The 15310-nt window shown below is 36.1% G+C and overlaps 1 protein-coding gene across 1 annotated transcript; it reads left to right on the forward strand.

Moving 5' to 3' along the window:
- Positions 1 to 247: 247 nt before the first annotated feature.
- Positions 248 to 14568, forward strand: LRRCC1 (leucine rich repeat and coiled-coil centrosomal protein 1; the record flags this gene model as incomplete). The annotated part of the gene is made up of 15 exons (XM_009081834.1): positions 248 to 313; positions 1039 to 1206; positions 3077 to 3246; positions 3347 to 3556; positions 4343 to 4545; positions 5552 to 5738; positions 6066 to 6214; positions 6604 to 6808; positions 8020 to 8159; positions 9459 to 9660; positions 10654 to 10839; positions 12099 to 12273; positions 13003 to 13166; positions 14024 to 14232; positions 14427 to 14568. Coding segments are annotated over 15 exons (2576 nt in total), but the record flags the coding sequence as incomplete, so codon positions are not given.
- Positions 14569 to 15310: the final 742 nt, after the last annotated feature.

Genomic DNA, 15310 nt, shown 5'->3' on the forward strand with positions numbered 1-15310 from the left:
TAGGTGCTGTGTGATGGCATTTAGGATCATCTGCTCCATGCGTGTATATGGTCTCTGTAAGCGTTACCATAGCAAAATGCCCTAATTAAAGAAGGAAAACCTGTTTTTTTATCTTATGATTGTAGTTTAATGTCATAATTTATAGTTACAGTTTTTAAAGGCTCACTTTGCAAGTTGTGAATTTGTTGAAAGCAGAGCATTCTTCTGAAAATCTTACTGTTTCTATTTTTCCCTCATTTTTGTGTAGGGCTGGAAAAACTGTTTAATTTAACGGTGCTGAATTTGTCATATAATCGCATACACGATCTCTCTGGTAAGTGACTTTGCCATGTGCAGTGTTGGTCTCACTTTAATCTTGAAAAACGACCCAAGTATTTTTAGAAGTTGCTAGTAGTTCAACCAATTCACCGAATAATTCTGCTAAAGGTTGCGATTGTTGCTCCTCTCACTAAGGATTGTTCTGAACTGGAATTGGTACTGCTGTATTTGACAAGGCCAGATTTACTGAGAAAGTAGTACAGTAAACATTTGAAACTTACTTTCAATAATTTCTGCAGGTATTTGCACATTTTCCATGTCTTTCATTTTGATAGGATAAAAATGCAACTTTGTGTAAGTATGTATGTGTTTATATGCACGCGTATGTGAATGAACATTGAGATATGTGTATGTATTTCTTGAAATGGTCAGTTGTTGCTTCTAAGGTTTTAAGTTACAGAATCAAGAGAATTTGTAATAGAAAATTTAGAAGAACATTGGTTGCAGTTTTGTTAATGAACTGAGCTGTAAAATGAAACTCCAAGGAAAATGTTTATTAACTAAAGTTAGTTTTCATGACTAGCTTAAGTGTTGTACTCTGTGGTAGAGTACCACAGCTTATTGACTCAAGGATATGGAGCAAATATTGTTCTCTCATTTCCAGTTATGATATATTATTGAATATTTTTCAACGAGATGCCATTTGTTCTAAACCCCATAGTCTATGATTGTAGCAGAAAACATAATTTTGTGGTTGTTTTGTTTTCTTCAAATTTTCAGGATTTCAATCCCTTCACGGTACCAGGCATAAGATTAGCTATATTGACCTCCACAGCAATTGTGTAAGCAATATTAATCACTTGCTTCAGTGCACAAAGGGGCTGTGCTGTTTGACGAGTCTCATGCTGGAAAAGAATGGAAAAGCCAATCCAGTTTGTAACACAGCAGGTATGGCTCTCACATTAATTAGATACTTTATGCTCATTAGGTCAGTGATTTCCTTTAAGCTATGAGCCATGTTCTGAAGCTTGCAAATTCATTCATAAACTAGCCAACCAGAAATCTAAATTTCATCAAAAGTAATTAGTTTTCCATAAAAAAATATTCTCAGAATTTTAACTTCTTCTATGCTTTGATAAGACTCAGTGTTTTCACGTGAGTCCAGAGGAGAGCCACCAGGATGATTGCCAGGAGAAGAGAAAGCTTCAGAGTGACCTAATTGTGGCCTTCCAGTACCTGAAGGGCAGCTACAAGAAAGATGGAGAGGGACTATTTACAAGGGTATGTAGTGGCAGGACAAGGGGGAATGGCTTCAAACTGAAAGACAGTAGGTTTAGATTAGATACTAGGAAGAATTTCTTTACTGTGAGGGTGGTGAGGCACTGGAACATGTTGGCCAGAGAAGCTGTGGATGTCTTATCCTGGAAGTGTTCAAGGCCAGGTTGGATGGAGCTCTGAGCAAGCTGGTCTAGTGGAAGGTGTCCCTCTTATGCCGGGGGGACATTGATGATTATTGACTAAATTATCTTTATGATCCCTTCCAACCCAGGCCATTCTATGATTCTGTGACTTTATTTTAGGTTAAGGTGGGAAATAGACAAAGAGTGATGGAAAGAGAAAGTACTGCAGAAATAGGAGAAAAGGAGTAGTGATATAAGGTGAGTAGGTGGAGAATTTGAAGAATGGACATAGAGATACTGAAATATAGAAAGAGGATAGGCTTGGGAAGTAGACAGTCTGCAACTGATAGAGACCACAAGAGAAAGATCAGTAGCACTGTTAGTTTTTCCTTCTTTTCCCACAGCTTTGGTTACCAGTGACAGACTCTAAGATGCTCTGCAATAGTTAGCATTTCATAAAAATAGTAGGCAGGGGTTTCACTAGGCAGCATGGAGCCAAGTTGGAGAATGCATGTGGATACATCACTTTTAGTTACGTTGCTTAGAGTTTCTGGTTCTGGCGTAGGTTTTTCGTGCCATTTAAATGTTACACTCTGTGTTCAAACAAGTTAAGTTGTAGCATCCTATTTTGGTGCAGGTTTTGTTTGTTTTCTTTGTCTCTATAAGGAGAAAATCTCCTTACAAGAAGGTAGAAACGGAGGATTGATGCTTTTGGGAGAGCTCAAAGTTAATTTAATTGCAAACAGTAAGACTGTACGAATTACAATAATACAAAATAGCAGTCATATCATGAGCATGTAACTGATGCAGGTGTTATATATGTACAGTTAGAAACCTTAGAGGTAATTGAGGAAAGCCAAATAAGGTTTAAAGTAATTTTTTCAAAAGCACCCATCATCTAGTTTTGCAAATGCATTCAAGCACTATGAAAGCTGTAACAGGACTATTAAAGTTATCTAAATTCCACTAGTTTTCTTCTGCAAGTATTTACATATCTCTTCATATCTATATCTTTGGTGACACTTCCTTTCAAAACCAGTGTTCAGAAGCCCAAATTCTATTAATTTTAAGAAATTTAACATCAATGCTTTCATAGCACCTGATTTCATTTACTGACAAAGGATGAAGTTATCTAAGCCCTTTCGTCATTTGTCTGGTCCTTCCACTTGGTACAACTGTTTTGGTGCAGCAGGCTGATATTGTAAGGTTGTCTATGCAACTGCAGTGTGCTGATGGTTTAGTTTGTAATGACTGTTGAAAGCCACGGGTGAGGAAGGGTGAGATAGCTGTAGATAACTCACTACTTCTTTTTCTTATATTAAAAATGCAATAAATATTTTAAGATGACAGGGTACCTGAAATACACTAGACGTCTCCTTAGGAGATTGATTTCAGTTTAAATGTGGTTTTTCCTCAAGGTTATAGAGAAACTGTTCTTCAGTCATTGCCCCAGCTAACAGCTCTAGATGGAAGAAACATTTCTGGTGAACCAGTGGACCCTACAGAAGAAAACTGTTCAGATTTGCAGTGTTCAGAAGACATTTTGGGCTCTTCGGTTTCATCTGGGTGCCCCTCATCCAGAGATCAGGTGCTGTAGTTTGTGTGTGTTGTTTTTAAGATTGATACTTTTTATTTTTATATTGCATGAAACTCATTATTGTTACAAGGGTTGTCTTTCCTTCTGATAGAACAGTGTTTCCTTACCGCTGGCGACACCACGTATTGATCAGGTATTGGCTCATTTCCGTCAGCGTGCAAGAAAACCAATAGAAAGTGCCATCAGCTCCTCCACAGAGCTTGTCTCATCTTCAGAACCAGAGAAGACTGAACTGGATAAAATATTCAGTGAGATGAGGATTAAAAAAATAGAAGATCAGATTTCACAGATACTGCAAAAGGTGAATTGCTTTTCCTGTCATTACACAGAAAGTTTTGTTTGCAAAATGAGTGTACCTTTTTGACCATGCAAAAGTTTGCTGGAACAGACTGGAGCATTTCTGCTGGTATGTATGTGCTGACTGTGCTAATGTGTCCTTAATTTTGAGAATCTGGGGATAAAATAAAAGCACGTCTTTTAAGAATGAAGATTGCACTTTAAATCATAAAGACTTTCATACTGAACAAAAACCATAGTGTATGGGACTAGCAGTGCTATATGATCATGTTGTATTAGAAAATTACTTTCTGGGTTTTTTACCCTGAAGTGATCAATGTTCTAACTGAACCAGAGTAAAACCCGAAATGCACCAAAATACCTGGATTATACAGTTGGTGAAAATTAGTTTTGCTAATAGGTCAGCTTGGTCTGATAGGTGTGTCAGGTGTGGTTTTGTAACGGTTTGTGGTGTACCTTGCATGTTTGCAAGGCTTTTTTGGTTTTAAGTGCTGTATTTATTTTACATTTTGCACCTACTTTCTATTCCTAAGGATTTTACCGAACTTCAGGTATGTCAGAGACATACAACTGTTTGTTTCCAAGCATGCTGTTCTGATGGGTTTATTTTAGCTAAAAAGCAATGAAATATTTTAGCAAGGAAGGAAGGGATTGTTCGGAAGAAATTATTTACTTTTCTAGCAAAATTAATTTGTGTGAAGGTTTTTTAAAAATAGCACCTGAATAAGTGTTAGAAATTAGTCAATTAGAAACTGTAAACTGTATAGATAAAACTTTGATCTGTTCTTAGGTGTCTGATACCTCAGGAAAGGAAGTTCCTCCAAATACTCTTAAAGCTAAGACAGACACAGATCCAACTTCTGAGAGTGAAAATGAGAGTGGGAAAGAGAACAACAGAAAGGTCATGAAAAGAAGCAAGATCCCTACTTACCGTAGAACTACCTTATCTGCTAAGTGTCATGCAAGTCGTCTTAAGAACAAAACAACTGGCAGGTATCCCAGTATTTGCCATATATAGCCGCATTGAATTAAGCTGAATATTGTCAGTGAACGTAGTTATGACTTCGAAACATTTTGCTGAAAGTGGTAGGTTGAGTAAATTAGCATGTTAATAATGCCCCAAAAATTAGTAGCTACTGAGGCTTCATTCACTCATCTCTCTGTATGAACAGTTTCTGTCCTTAGGTGAGAAGAACTAAACTGAAGGAGGGAAAGTCTAGGTAGGATGTGAGTAAAAAGCTTTTTACTGTCAGGGTGGTGAGACACTGGAACAGGTTGCCTAGAGACATGGTGGCTGCCCCAACCCTGGCAGTGTTTAAGACCAGGAGCCTGATCTAGTGAGGAGGTGTCCTTGCCCATGGCAGGCGGGGTTGGGACTGGGTGATCTGTAAGGTCCATTCCAGCCCCTAAATTCTATGATTCTATGAATTGAAGATTCCAAAACAAACACTTTCAGAATTCTAACACCTTGTATTTCCATCTTTGTTTTAAGTCATGGTGACAGAAGAGTTATCCACAGACATGACAGACAGAACTCACTCATTAAAAATCAAATTTGTGGTGTCACAACTATGGTCAAGAATATGGCAGTCCATAATGTGTGACAAAGCTGAGGATGCCATAGTAATTTCTTTTATTTATATAGTAAATATCAGAAGTGATGAGTGGAAGGTGATACAAATTAGAGTATATTAGTTTAGTCAGCCACTGCAGCTCTACAGCTACTCTGCTTCTCTAAAATTGCTTCGTATCTATGTGATCATAAGATGCTTTTCAGATAGCATCTATTGGTTATATGTATCTTTTTTAAGCTGAATATATGAATTTAGCTGTTTCTGCTATGGTCTGCTTCAGGTTATTTTCTACATGGTTTTGAACTCTGTACTGTCCAGCTTCTGCATAAAACTGTAACATTTTGTCCTATAAAAGTGTCTGAGTCCCCTGTTACTCTTTAAACTCTGCATGTTCTTAAAAATACCTGGATGTCCTGCTGTTATAGGGAAGAGAAGAAGAATTCCTCCAAGTGTCCACACTCCAGTCAGAGAGACACTCATTTTAGTTCTTCATCCGATAATCAAAACTTGAAAGTAGTGGGAAGAAAAGCTGAAATACTAACTGGAAGACAGAACAATATAGAAAAAGTAGAAGAAATTAATTCAAGTGCCACAGAGGAATCAACATACCGAGTAGGTTTTGCATAATTTCAAGTTAAATATGAGTATGTCTTCACCTGAAGCCAAGCATGTGTCTCCTGGTGAAACTAAAATTGGAGGTGACAAAGATGATTGTGTGCAGATAATAGCAAGAATAGTGGAGTTCTTGTAGTGTCAACTGGGAATTTGTTTTATTTCACTTTTATGGGAGTTTTTGGCCTTCTTGCTTGCACTTTTCCTCTATCTGTGAGTTCCAGAACAACAAAAAAGTCTTGTTCTGTAATTATAAGTATTGTTTGTCATTTTTGGCTACACTTGAATGTTTCCTACTAAGTTGATTCTTACCACATTTTTGCTAAGGTGCTGATTCAAGAACTGGATCAGGAGAAGGAAAGGAGATGGAAAGCAGAGCAAGCAGAGAAGAAATTATTAGAGCATGTCAGAGAGCTACAGAAGCATGCAAAAGAAGAAAAGAATATTCAAAGTATGGCTGTATACACTACTGACAGGTAGGGAAGCACAGTGCTGTAGTATAAAAGTTTGGTTTCTTTTAAATTGCAACATTCAATTTGTAGGCTTAAGAAATGAAAAGCTTTAAACAATATACTTGGAAAATATTGCGCCAAGAAGTAGTGCTAGAATTTCTCTACCTGATGAAATTTCTTTCTGCAGATTTCTTCTTGCTCTTGCCTTAGAACAATATCAGAAAATTATCAAATTACAAATTGATAGTATATGTTCAACTTTTATGTAAAGCAAAATGATATTGGAATATAATTTCCTAGAAGATTTATCCATGAGGTTGTCTCCAGATCAGGTTATTTAAAATGAAGCTCCATACAGTAATGCTACACATGATGAAATGTTTGTAATACAACTTTATTGCATTTATTCTCAGGTTAAAGGAATTAGTATTGAAAGAGAGAGATGCCAAAGCAAGACTGCAAACAGATGTCCAGCAGTTAAAAAGTGAAACTGAAAGACTTACTAATGAGTTAAATCAGGCAAGAAATAAAGAAGCAGAACATCAGAAGGCTACACAAGCTTTAGAAGAAACAATATCCAAGATGGAGACGCAGAGATTGCAGCAACGAGCGATAGAGGTAAATGTTTTTCATGAGCAGAATGGCAACAGTATGGCTACTGTAGCCCTGGGTGTAAAGGCAAAGTAGATGTTACAAGCAGTAAGTCTGAGTTTTCCACAATAAAAGCTGAGGCTTTTTTTCTGCAGAGTAGTAGTTAATAACAGGTATCCATTTGAATTGTCAATGTCTTTTATAAATGGGAGTATGTCACATGATGTGATCTTAAGCTAAAGAAGAACAAGTCCTATGTACTTAACACTGAGAGTTGATATTTTCTGAAAACATCCAGTAACAAAGACAAGTTTTTTTAAGAACATTTGGATCCTGCACTTTGGTCACAACAATCCCATGCAGCGCTGCAGGCTAGGAGCAGAGTGGTTGGAAAGCTGCCCAAGAGAGAAGGATCTGGGGGTGCTGGTCAACAGCAGCTGAACATGAGCCAGCAGTGTGCCCAGGTGACCAAGAAGGCCAGTGGCATCCTGGCTTGTATCAGAAATAGTGTGGCCAGCAGGACAACAAAACAATAGGAATACAGTAAGGTGTGTCTAAATGTTAGTCATGGAAACGCTTAACCTGTAGAACATGAGAACTTGGCCTTCTGAAGTGTCCTGATTTTGAACTACCATTTCACAAATAATTTGTTAGAACTTTTTCTCATATCTTTTTTCCTTCCTTGTTGAATCAGAAAGATAGCTTTGTCTGTGAAAGGCTTATATTTATAAAATGGAATTACTCATAAAAGCTTGGAGCAAATAGAAAAAGGGGAGTGTGCCATCTTGTGCTTATCCTGATTCTCCATTTTTTCTAAAATCATTAGGAAGCAGCTCTGTTCAGCAACCTTTAACTCTAAAACGGAATTGTTGAGATTTTTACAAGTGGAGTGTTTAAACAAAGAAAATTATGTTGCATACATCTCAAAATGTTTTGTTTGAAAATAATACTAGTATTACAGTATGAGAGTTTGTAACTGAGTAAATCATTCTGCCAATGCACTTCTTCAACTTTTTGCACAATACTTTCAAGTTCTTTACAAATTAAGTAAATACCCTTAGTTCTTCATGAAAGTTTTTGTGTGTTATAGTAAGACAAGACTTCATTTTAAACATCTTGTCTTAAATTTCTCCACGGGTGACAAGATATATTCAGGAAAAAACCCAAAATAAAATCCAGTATAAGACCTGAAGACTAGATTAGTTTTAATACAATCCTTATTTATGAATTCCACACAGATGAAACAAGTGCAAGAAGCAGAGCTTAAAGCATCAGCAAACGAAAGAGAAGTACAATTACTTCGAATATCTTTCCGACAGCAGAAGGAGAAGGTAAAACAGCTACATGAACTTCTCGTATTAAGAGAGCAAGAGCAAAGGTATGGGGTCATCTATTTTCACAAGTTAATAGAGATGCTAGTGTTGCAAACATGTTTTGTTTAAATGTGTTCTAAGATGTGGGCGTGGTTTCGTTTGGATTTGTGTTTGGTTTAGTTTGGGGTTTTTTTAAGTAATGGGAGAGAGTCTTTGTAAACATGCAGATGGCTTCCCACACGTTTTCTTGCTGATGTGAGAATGTCTTCATATCTTGTAGATTCCTGTAGACAGCCATGGTCTCCTGGCCTTTCATGTGATAGGTTCTTGTCTTATGATATAGCTGAATTTTTGTTTTAAATACTTGATCTATAATTCAGGAAATATCAGATAAAAATAAAATTGTATTTGATTTACTGTCTGAAGAGCTGCCTATACTACAATAACACAAAGTGTTCCAACAAATAAGTCAGTTTCTGCAGTATCTTGCCTGTGCATGAGTGGGTGAGGTACTTGTCTGGCTGTTTTTCTTTTTGAAAATTTCCCTTTTTTTGAGAGTACTTGAACCTAAGTTCTATACTGTTCAGCTAATACAATCAAATATGCATACAAACTAAAGAGTAAGTACCAGGTGGTATAGTAATATGTGAGAAAGGTTATTAATAAGCTGGTTAAATTTGCTAAATTTTACAAGGGCAAATTTATTGAGATACCAAGATAACTGCAGGTTTAGATGGGAAGAATCTGATAGCTCTGAGACCTTCCAATAATTGTCTCATAAATCCAAAGTTATATCCAAAAGATGTAATGTAATATAATCCAAAATTACATCCAAAAGATGTAATGTGAAGGACAGTGGATGTGGTTTTTTGCTTTAAAGCAGACAAACAGAATAGTCTTAGAGTGCAGGATACTTTGGCTTCAACATTCTCCTTTCAGGTCCCTGTTGCTGCTGCTTTTGGGTTTTGGGTCTGAGTGAGCAGCAGCAGTTGTTGGGTGAGGGTGAAGAGAATGACTGCAAAAGAGAGTGTCTGGCTGTACAGGGCTTTTCTCTGATTCCAGTGTCACTTCCAGATGTTAACAGCAAATGAAACAAATGCTAACTAACAGCAAAAGAGGAATTGAATAATTTATACAAAAGTTTGAATTAAAAAGTAAGGTTAAAATTAAAAGTAAGGTGTAGCAACAGAATTTTCCTCATGGCAGGGCCGTTGTCATAGAAGACTGAAATATGTGAAACTAAGGAATTTATCCCATTTATTATGTAATTTATTTTCCTTGGTAAGTAGTACTAAGGAAATTAATTAAAACAGCATTGCAAGATACTGCAGTTTGTGTCTCACGTGTATGTTTGATAACTTCAGGAAAGAACTTGAAACCCGAGTTGCTTTAAATGGACCTGAATTTCAAGATGCCTTGTCGAAAGAAATGGCTAAAGAGGAGCAGAGGCATGAACAGTGTGTTAAAGAACTTCAGGAGAAAATCAATATGTCAAACCAGAAGTATAGAGAGTTAGAAGCTGAATTTCGTTTAGCTTTAACTATTGAAGCAAACAGGTTTAAAGAGGTGAGACTTTTCATCTCACACTAGGTGGGGTTGTAGTTCTCTTAAATGTGTTGAGTTTTGGTGTTTCTTTTGTTGGGTTCGTTTTGATCCTTAAGGTCTTTGCTCCAAGGATTCATGCAAAAATACTGGTAATAAGCTTTGAAATATCAGTGGTTAGAACATAGACAACAAGTGCCAAGTCAGCACTCAAAAAACCCAGCAATTTTGTTCATAAGTTAATCAAAAGAAATTAGGAAAAAAGCTGTCTAATTTTTAAAAATATGTTTATCTTCTATTAGAATATATTCAATTGCATAAAAAACTCTTGTGTTTTGATAATGAGATAGTTGCATATATATGAGTATACTTAATAATGAAGTTCCTTATTTAACTTCAAAATTGAATTTTGGATATACATTTTGAAACTCAAATTCAAAACTTACTAGATCTCTGAAAGAACTTCTCTGGTTAGTATTTACAATTTTTATATGTAAAATAAAATACAAAGGGCTTCACCTTCACTTAAATTTGGTTTTCATCATTTTAAATCAGTTTTAAATAGATGGGAGAAGAGGGGGGGAAAAAAGACTTTTTTTCACCCATCAAATCTTTCTGTTGCAAGAAAAAAAACACTGAATTAAATTCAAGTTCTTCTTTCAAGATTTTAATGTCTGTCTTAACAATGAGATTAAATCAAGGCATTGTTTAAGTTCTGAAGCCATGTCTTTCCTGCTCTAATTTCCATCCACCCATGAAGGGATTTTTTGCCTGTTTTGGTTTTTTGTTTGTTGGGGTTGGGGTTTTTAACAATTTGTAGCTGTGCAGAACCACTTTTTCAAGCTGAACTGTCACCAACAAACCAGGAGAAAAGCAGCTTCAGATAATCACTAGTTTCACATACTATTGATGAACTTCTGTTTCTTCACTTGAAATTTAAACGTCACTTGTGTGTATGTATTTCAAGTGCTTTTTCAAATGTTAGCATTTTTCAATTCTTGACTTAAAAAACTCTAGGTAAAGGAGGGGTTTGAAAATGTCTCTGCTGATCTGTTTAAACATAAACGAGCCCTCTTTGAGTTTGAACAAAGGGAAAAAGAGATGGCAAGTCTGATCCAAGACCTGACAAGTATAGTGGAAGAACAGAAAGCAAAGATTGCAGATTTAGCAAAATTAAATGAAGAAACTACAGCAAACCTGAAGGTACTTTTTTCCAAACATTTCAGCTACATACATTATTTTTGGTAATATCTATAACATGTCTTATCTATATCTATATAGATAATGTTTTGTCTATAAACCAGTTCCATGCACGGTTGGTTGACTGAAAGACACCTGTTTCTGACTGCACCAAAACCTAGTGCTTCATATCAGCCTTTATTCTTGCATCTTGCACTTCTAGTTCTCCCAAAGACTGCTCCTCATATAGAAAAATCTAGACTCATTCATGTATTCGAAAGTGCACTCCTTGCCTTGTGAGCACTAGCAGTAATGGTCAGTCAGAACTGAGATTTAAAAACCTACATTAATAGCCTTGATCCTCCGTAGAATGTAATATGCTTCTGCAGTGATCGCTGTACCTGAAGTAAAAATGAATTGAATAAATTACCCAATGTAGTCATTAGCACTTTAATATCTCCTAGTTACTTAAAGTTAGCAGTGTTGTTCGTTGTCTCCTAATTGTTGAATTTTAATGCTAAATACTGTGGGCACAGTTGCCTTCCCAGTTTACCCTACTGATCACCCTATGGGAACATGTTATACTACTATGCTATCTGTAAATAATTGTTAAAAATTTTAGGAAAATAACTTTTAAACTGTTGTGCAATCCAGTCCATGTATGTTTCCAGTCCATCTCTGTGGTAAAACTTCAGTGCAGTGCAACCCCTGCACAGCTGTTTCTAATCTCTCCCACACCGGTTGCTGTTGAGGTGTCCAGACATTGTGCTGTTGTACAGAATTGGATTGTGCCACTCACTGATGCTGCTAAGAACAAAATTTGAAAATACATATATCAAATAGTTGTAATTTGTAAAATCAAAAGTAGCCTCCGTAACTGAAGATAGATCTTTACCATGGGAAGTGAAGTTCATCCCAGCTTCTGCCTGTTTTCTTCTGATTTGGTTTTTAATATCCTAGCTTTATCTTCTCTTTTGCTTATTTTGACCTGTGCAGTTGTAATTCTAAACAGGTTTTTATAATGGCATTCATTATTTAAGGTGGTTATTTAGAAATCAGCTTTACAGTTTTCTGGGATTGAAGTATGTCTAGCTGTAGCAAACATTTGTATTTCATTACTGCGAAGAGCTGCAAATAGAACCCTGCATGCAAGCAGAATATTTCTCAGTTAACCTAATTTCCTGTATAAAAGTATTACATTCCTAGTCACTTGGTATCGATTTGAAATTTTGAATATTGTTTTAAAGGATCTTACAGTATTTTCCTAATGTTCGTTTATACAGTGTCGAACTGGAGAACTTGAAACTGTGATTGAGGAGGACAAACAGAAGGCTGTTCAAGTTGAACTTCTAAAAAAGGAAAATGGAAAACTTATTTCTCAGCTGACGGCCCAGGAATCTGTGATTGATGGGTTGAAAATGGAAAGAAAAATATGGGGGCAGGAGTTAGCACAACAGGGTAAAACAGTTGGTCTATTTTCTTTTGCAGAAAAATTGGTGGTGGTCAGTCTCTTACATTTCAAATAAACACTCCAGCATGGCTGTAATCCTGACAGGGTCTGTGGATGCCTAGTCCCAAAGATGATGTGCAAAAATAGATGTTCTGTGGCACACACAGGCTGATACAGGATCTGTAACAGCAGTTGTGGGAGTTAGTTGCAAATATAGATTATCTACGTCCTGAAAATGCCAAAATACCGTAATGTAGTACAAAGAACTTCTTAGAATATAAAACTAGGAAAACAGGGATTTGTAAACAGTGATGCATAATATAATGCTGCTTGTCTGTCAGACAAGTCTAATGTGAAAAATTCAGTATGTATCTTAAAGTGTTAAATACTGGGTGAAAATAGAGAAAAACCTGGGGCATTGTTCTTTTTTCTCTATTCATGTGACTCAAAAACCTTGTGGTTTCTTTGAGATTGTCTGGGTCTGTAAGAATTACTGTTGACTTTTTCACAGAAATTTTCAAAGGTTAAAATACAGACTTTAAGTTCTACATTTCCTCTTATGTGTTACCTACTTACAGATTAAATCCCTATAGATTAAGTCCTTCCAGTGGGTGAAGCAGTTATGTTTGGTTTGTGTGGTGGTTCTCACCTTTGCCTCCCCCCCATGTACCAACATCCTACATCTTCAAGTCGTCTGTAAAATGAGTGCTGTAGTGTGAATATCCTGTTTTGTCTAGGAGCTCATCTTGCTCAAGATCGGGGAAAACTGGAGGCAAAAATTGAAGTGTTAACAAATGAGATTGAGACATTAAAAAAGCAAAAGGAACAGGACAGTGATACTATAAAAATTAAAAACAAAATACTGGATGATCAGACAGAAACAATTAGGAGATTAAAAGAAGTAAGTGCCATATCTGACAATTGGTGTGCTTAACTTTCACTGCAAGTCTTCATTTTAGCTATCATAAGAGCTGTAATGAAAACTGGGGCTGCACTCCCAGTTTACCCACTCACAAATCACAGTCAGGCTGTCAGTGGCAACTGATTTCACTGAGCAGAAGTGGCCTTTAATTAAATTGATGTACAGAGGTGCTACTTTGAAACTCTATTGAACCATATTTATGTACAGGCTTTCTTCTCCGCCTTGCTTCAAGTTATTCCTGATAATGATTTTAAGAGAGGTGAAACTAGAATACCATAATTCTTCCCAGGTGTTTTAAAGAAAATAAGAAATGTTTGCTTCACATTTATTTTACAATGTAAATGTTTTGTCTCTGTTCTTGTAGATCAGTATTTTGGCAGCAGAGGTACTATGTTTTGTTCTATTAATTCCATTTGTCTTTAGCTTATTAATCAGAATTTTAGAGCATGTTATGTCAGTCAGATGCATTAGTCATTAAACTGTACAGCAGTGTTACAGATGGTGAGCTCATTGACTGATGTAGAATAAGTTGTTCAAAAGAATAAGTTGTTTACTCAACTCTTATGTAGAATAAGAGTTCCAACTAACTTTTTTCTTAACTTTCTTCCTACTTCAGATTTATGGGTTTTTTTTATTTCTACTTCTTTCAGATGAAGATAGATTAACTGGCTATCACTTTACTAAGTGTTTTTTTTATAATAATGCATTCAGAAGAGTAAATTTTCACATGTCGTTCTCTGCTTTATTCCACCATAGACCAAGCAAATACTCTTGAAGAGTAACAGTAAATATTAATATTAAGGGAGTTTGTGTTCTAAAATATGTATTTTCTAAAGGGCTTACAAGAACAAGAGAAACAAATCAGAAAACACCATGAAGAAAATCGGGAAGCTCAGACATTGCTTCAAGTACAGTTGGATGAAAAAGCTGCTGAATGTGAAGAGCTAATGCAAAAATTAAAAAGGCAAAGTGAAAGAAAAGAGGAATTAAAGCAACTGCTAGAAGAAAAAGAAGTAGAACTCGATGACATCAAGAATGCACACAGGTGATCCAAGTCATGATAATTCTTTGAGATCATAGTATGCAACACTGCTCTGAAGTTATTCTATGTTCAGAGAGTACCTGCTTGCTGTTAAAATACACAGAAATGTGGAAAAATGGAAGCATGGAAAACTTTTTTTCTGCCCTCGTAAGAAGTGGTATTTATAGTCCTTGTAAATATGTGTGTTTTATTCTCAGTGCACTGAAAAAGAAGTGGCAAGGTAAAGGAGAGCTATTAAACCAGCTGGAGGGGCAGGTTAAACAAATGAAGGAGAACTTTGATATCAAAGAGAAGAAGCTGATTGAAGAGAGAAATAAAAGTCTTCAAACTCAGAGGTGAACACCTTAACAGTTTATTTTGTGACTGCTCAGTTACTGTAGAGTATATAGTATGCCCATTCCACCACAATTCATTTGATTTACCTCTGCATGTAAACTCTCTGTCATGGTTACATGACAGGGGCTCTTCTGTAGTCATCACGTATGCTGGCTGGAGCGAAAATATTTGTGCACATAGGGCACAGACTGTATCAGGGTTTCTTTCAGCATGAGCCAGTCAACCTTCTAGTTCATGACCAGGATGCATAGGACAAATTAGTTGCAAATCAGAGGTCAAGCCAAGCTACTATGGTTAGCATTTGGGTGTACAAGGGAGGCAATGCTGTTACTGAAGGAATTAAGCTAGTATGACTAAGGATGTTTGCTTTACATGATAAATTTAATAGTTTGTTTAATTACACTTCACCTGTTATTTTAAGAAAGGTCATCTGATTAATAAATGAAAGAAAATACCTTGATGGTCAAGTTTGAATTTTAAAAAAAAAAGAAAAAACACAAACCAACACCAAACAAAAAAACCCCAAACAAAGCCAACCACCTCAAATAGTCAATAGTACTGGGCTTTGGAATTGTTGAAAAATTGGTTGTGAAACTGAAATTTTTAGTTCTGACTAGTTCTGGTTTGTTTCAAACTTTTGTTGTAAATTAATTGTATAGTAGAATAATTTGTCTTGCTTTCTGTTTCTGCATATTTTAGAATTATTCCCTAAAAGCAGAAGTTGCTTGGAGTCAAGGAGATGCTT

Source organism: Acanthisitta chloris, unplaced genomic scaffold, assembly GCF_000695815.1.
Source record: "Acanthisitta chloris isolate BGI_N310 unplaced genomic scaffold, ASM69581v1 scaffold46039, whole genome shotgun sequence".
In the NCBI taxonomy this organism is placed as follows: domain Eukaryota; kingdom Metazoa; phylum Chordata; class Aves; order Passeriformes; family Acanthisittidae; genus Acanthisitta; species Acanthisitta chloris.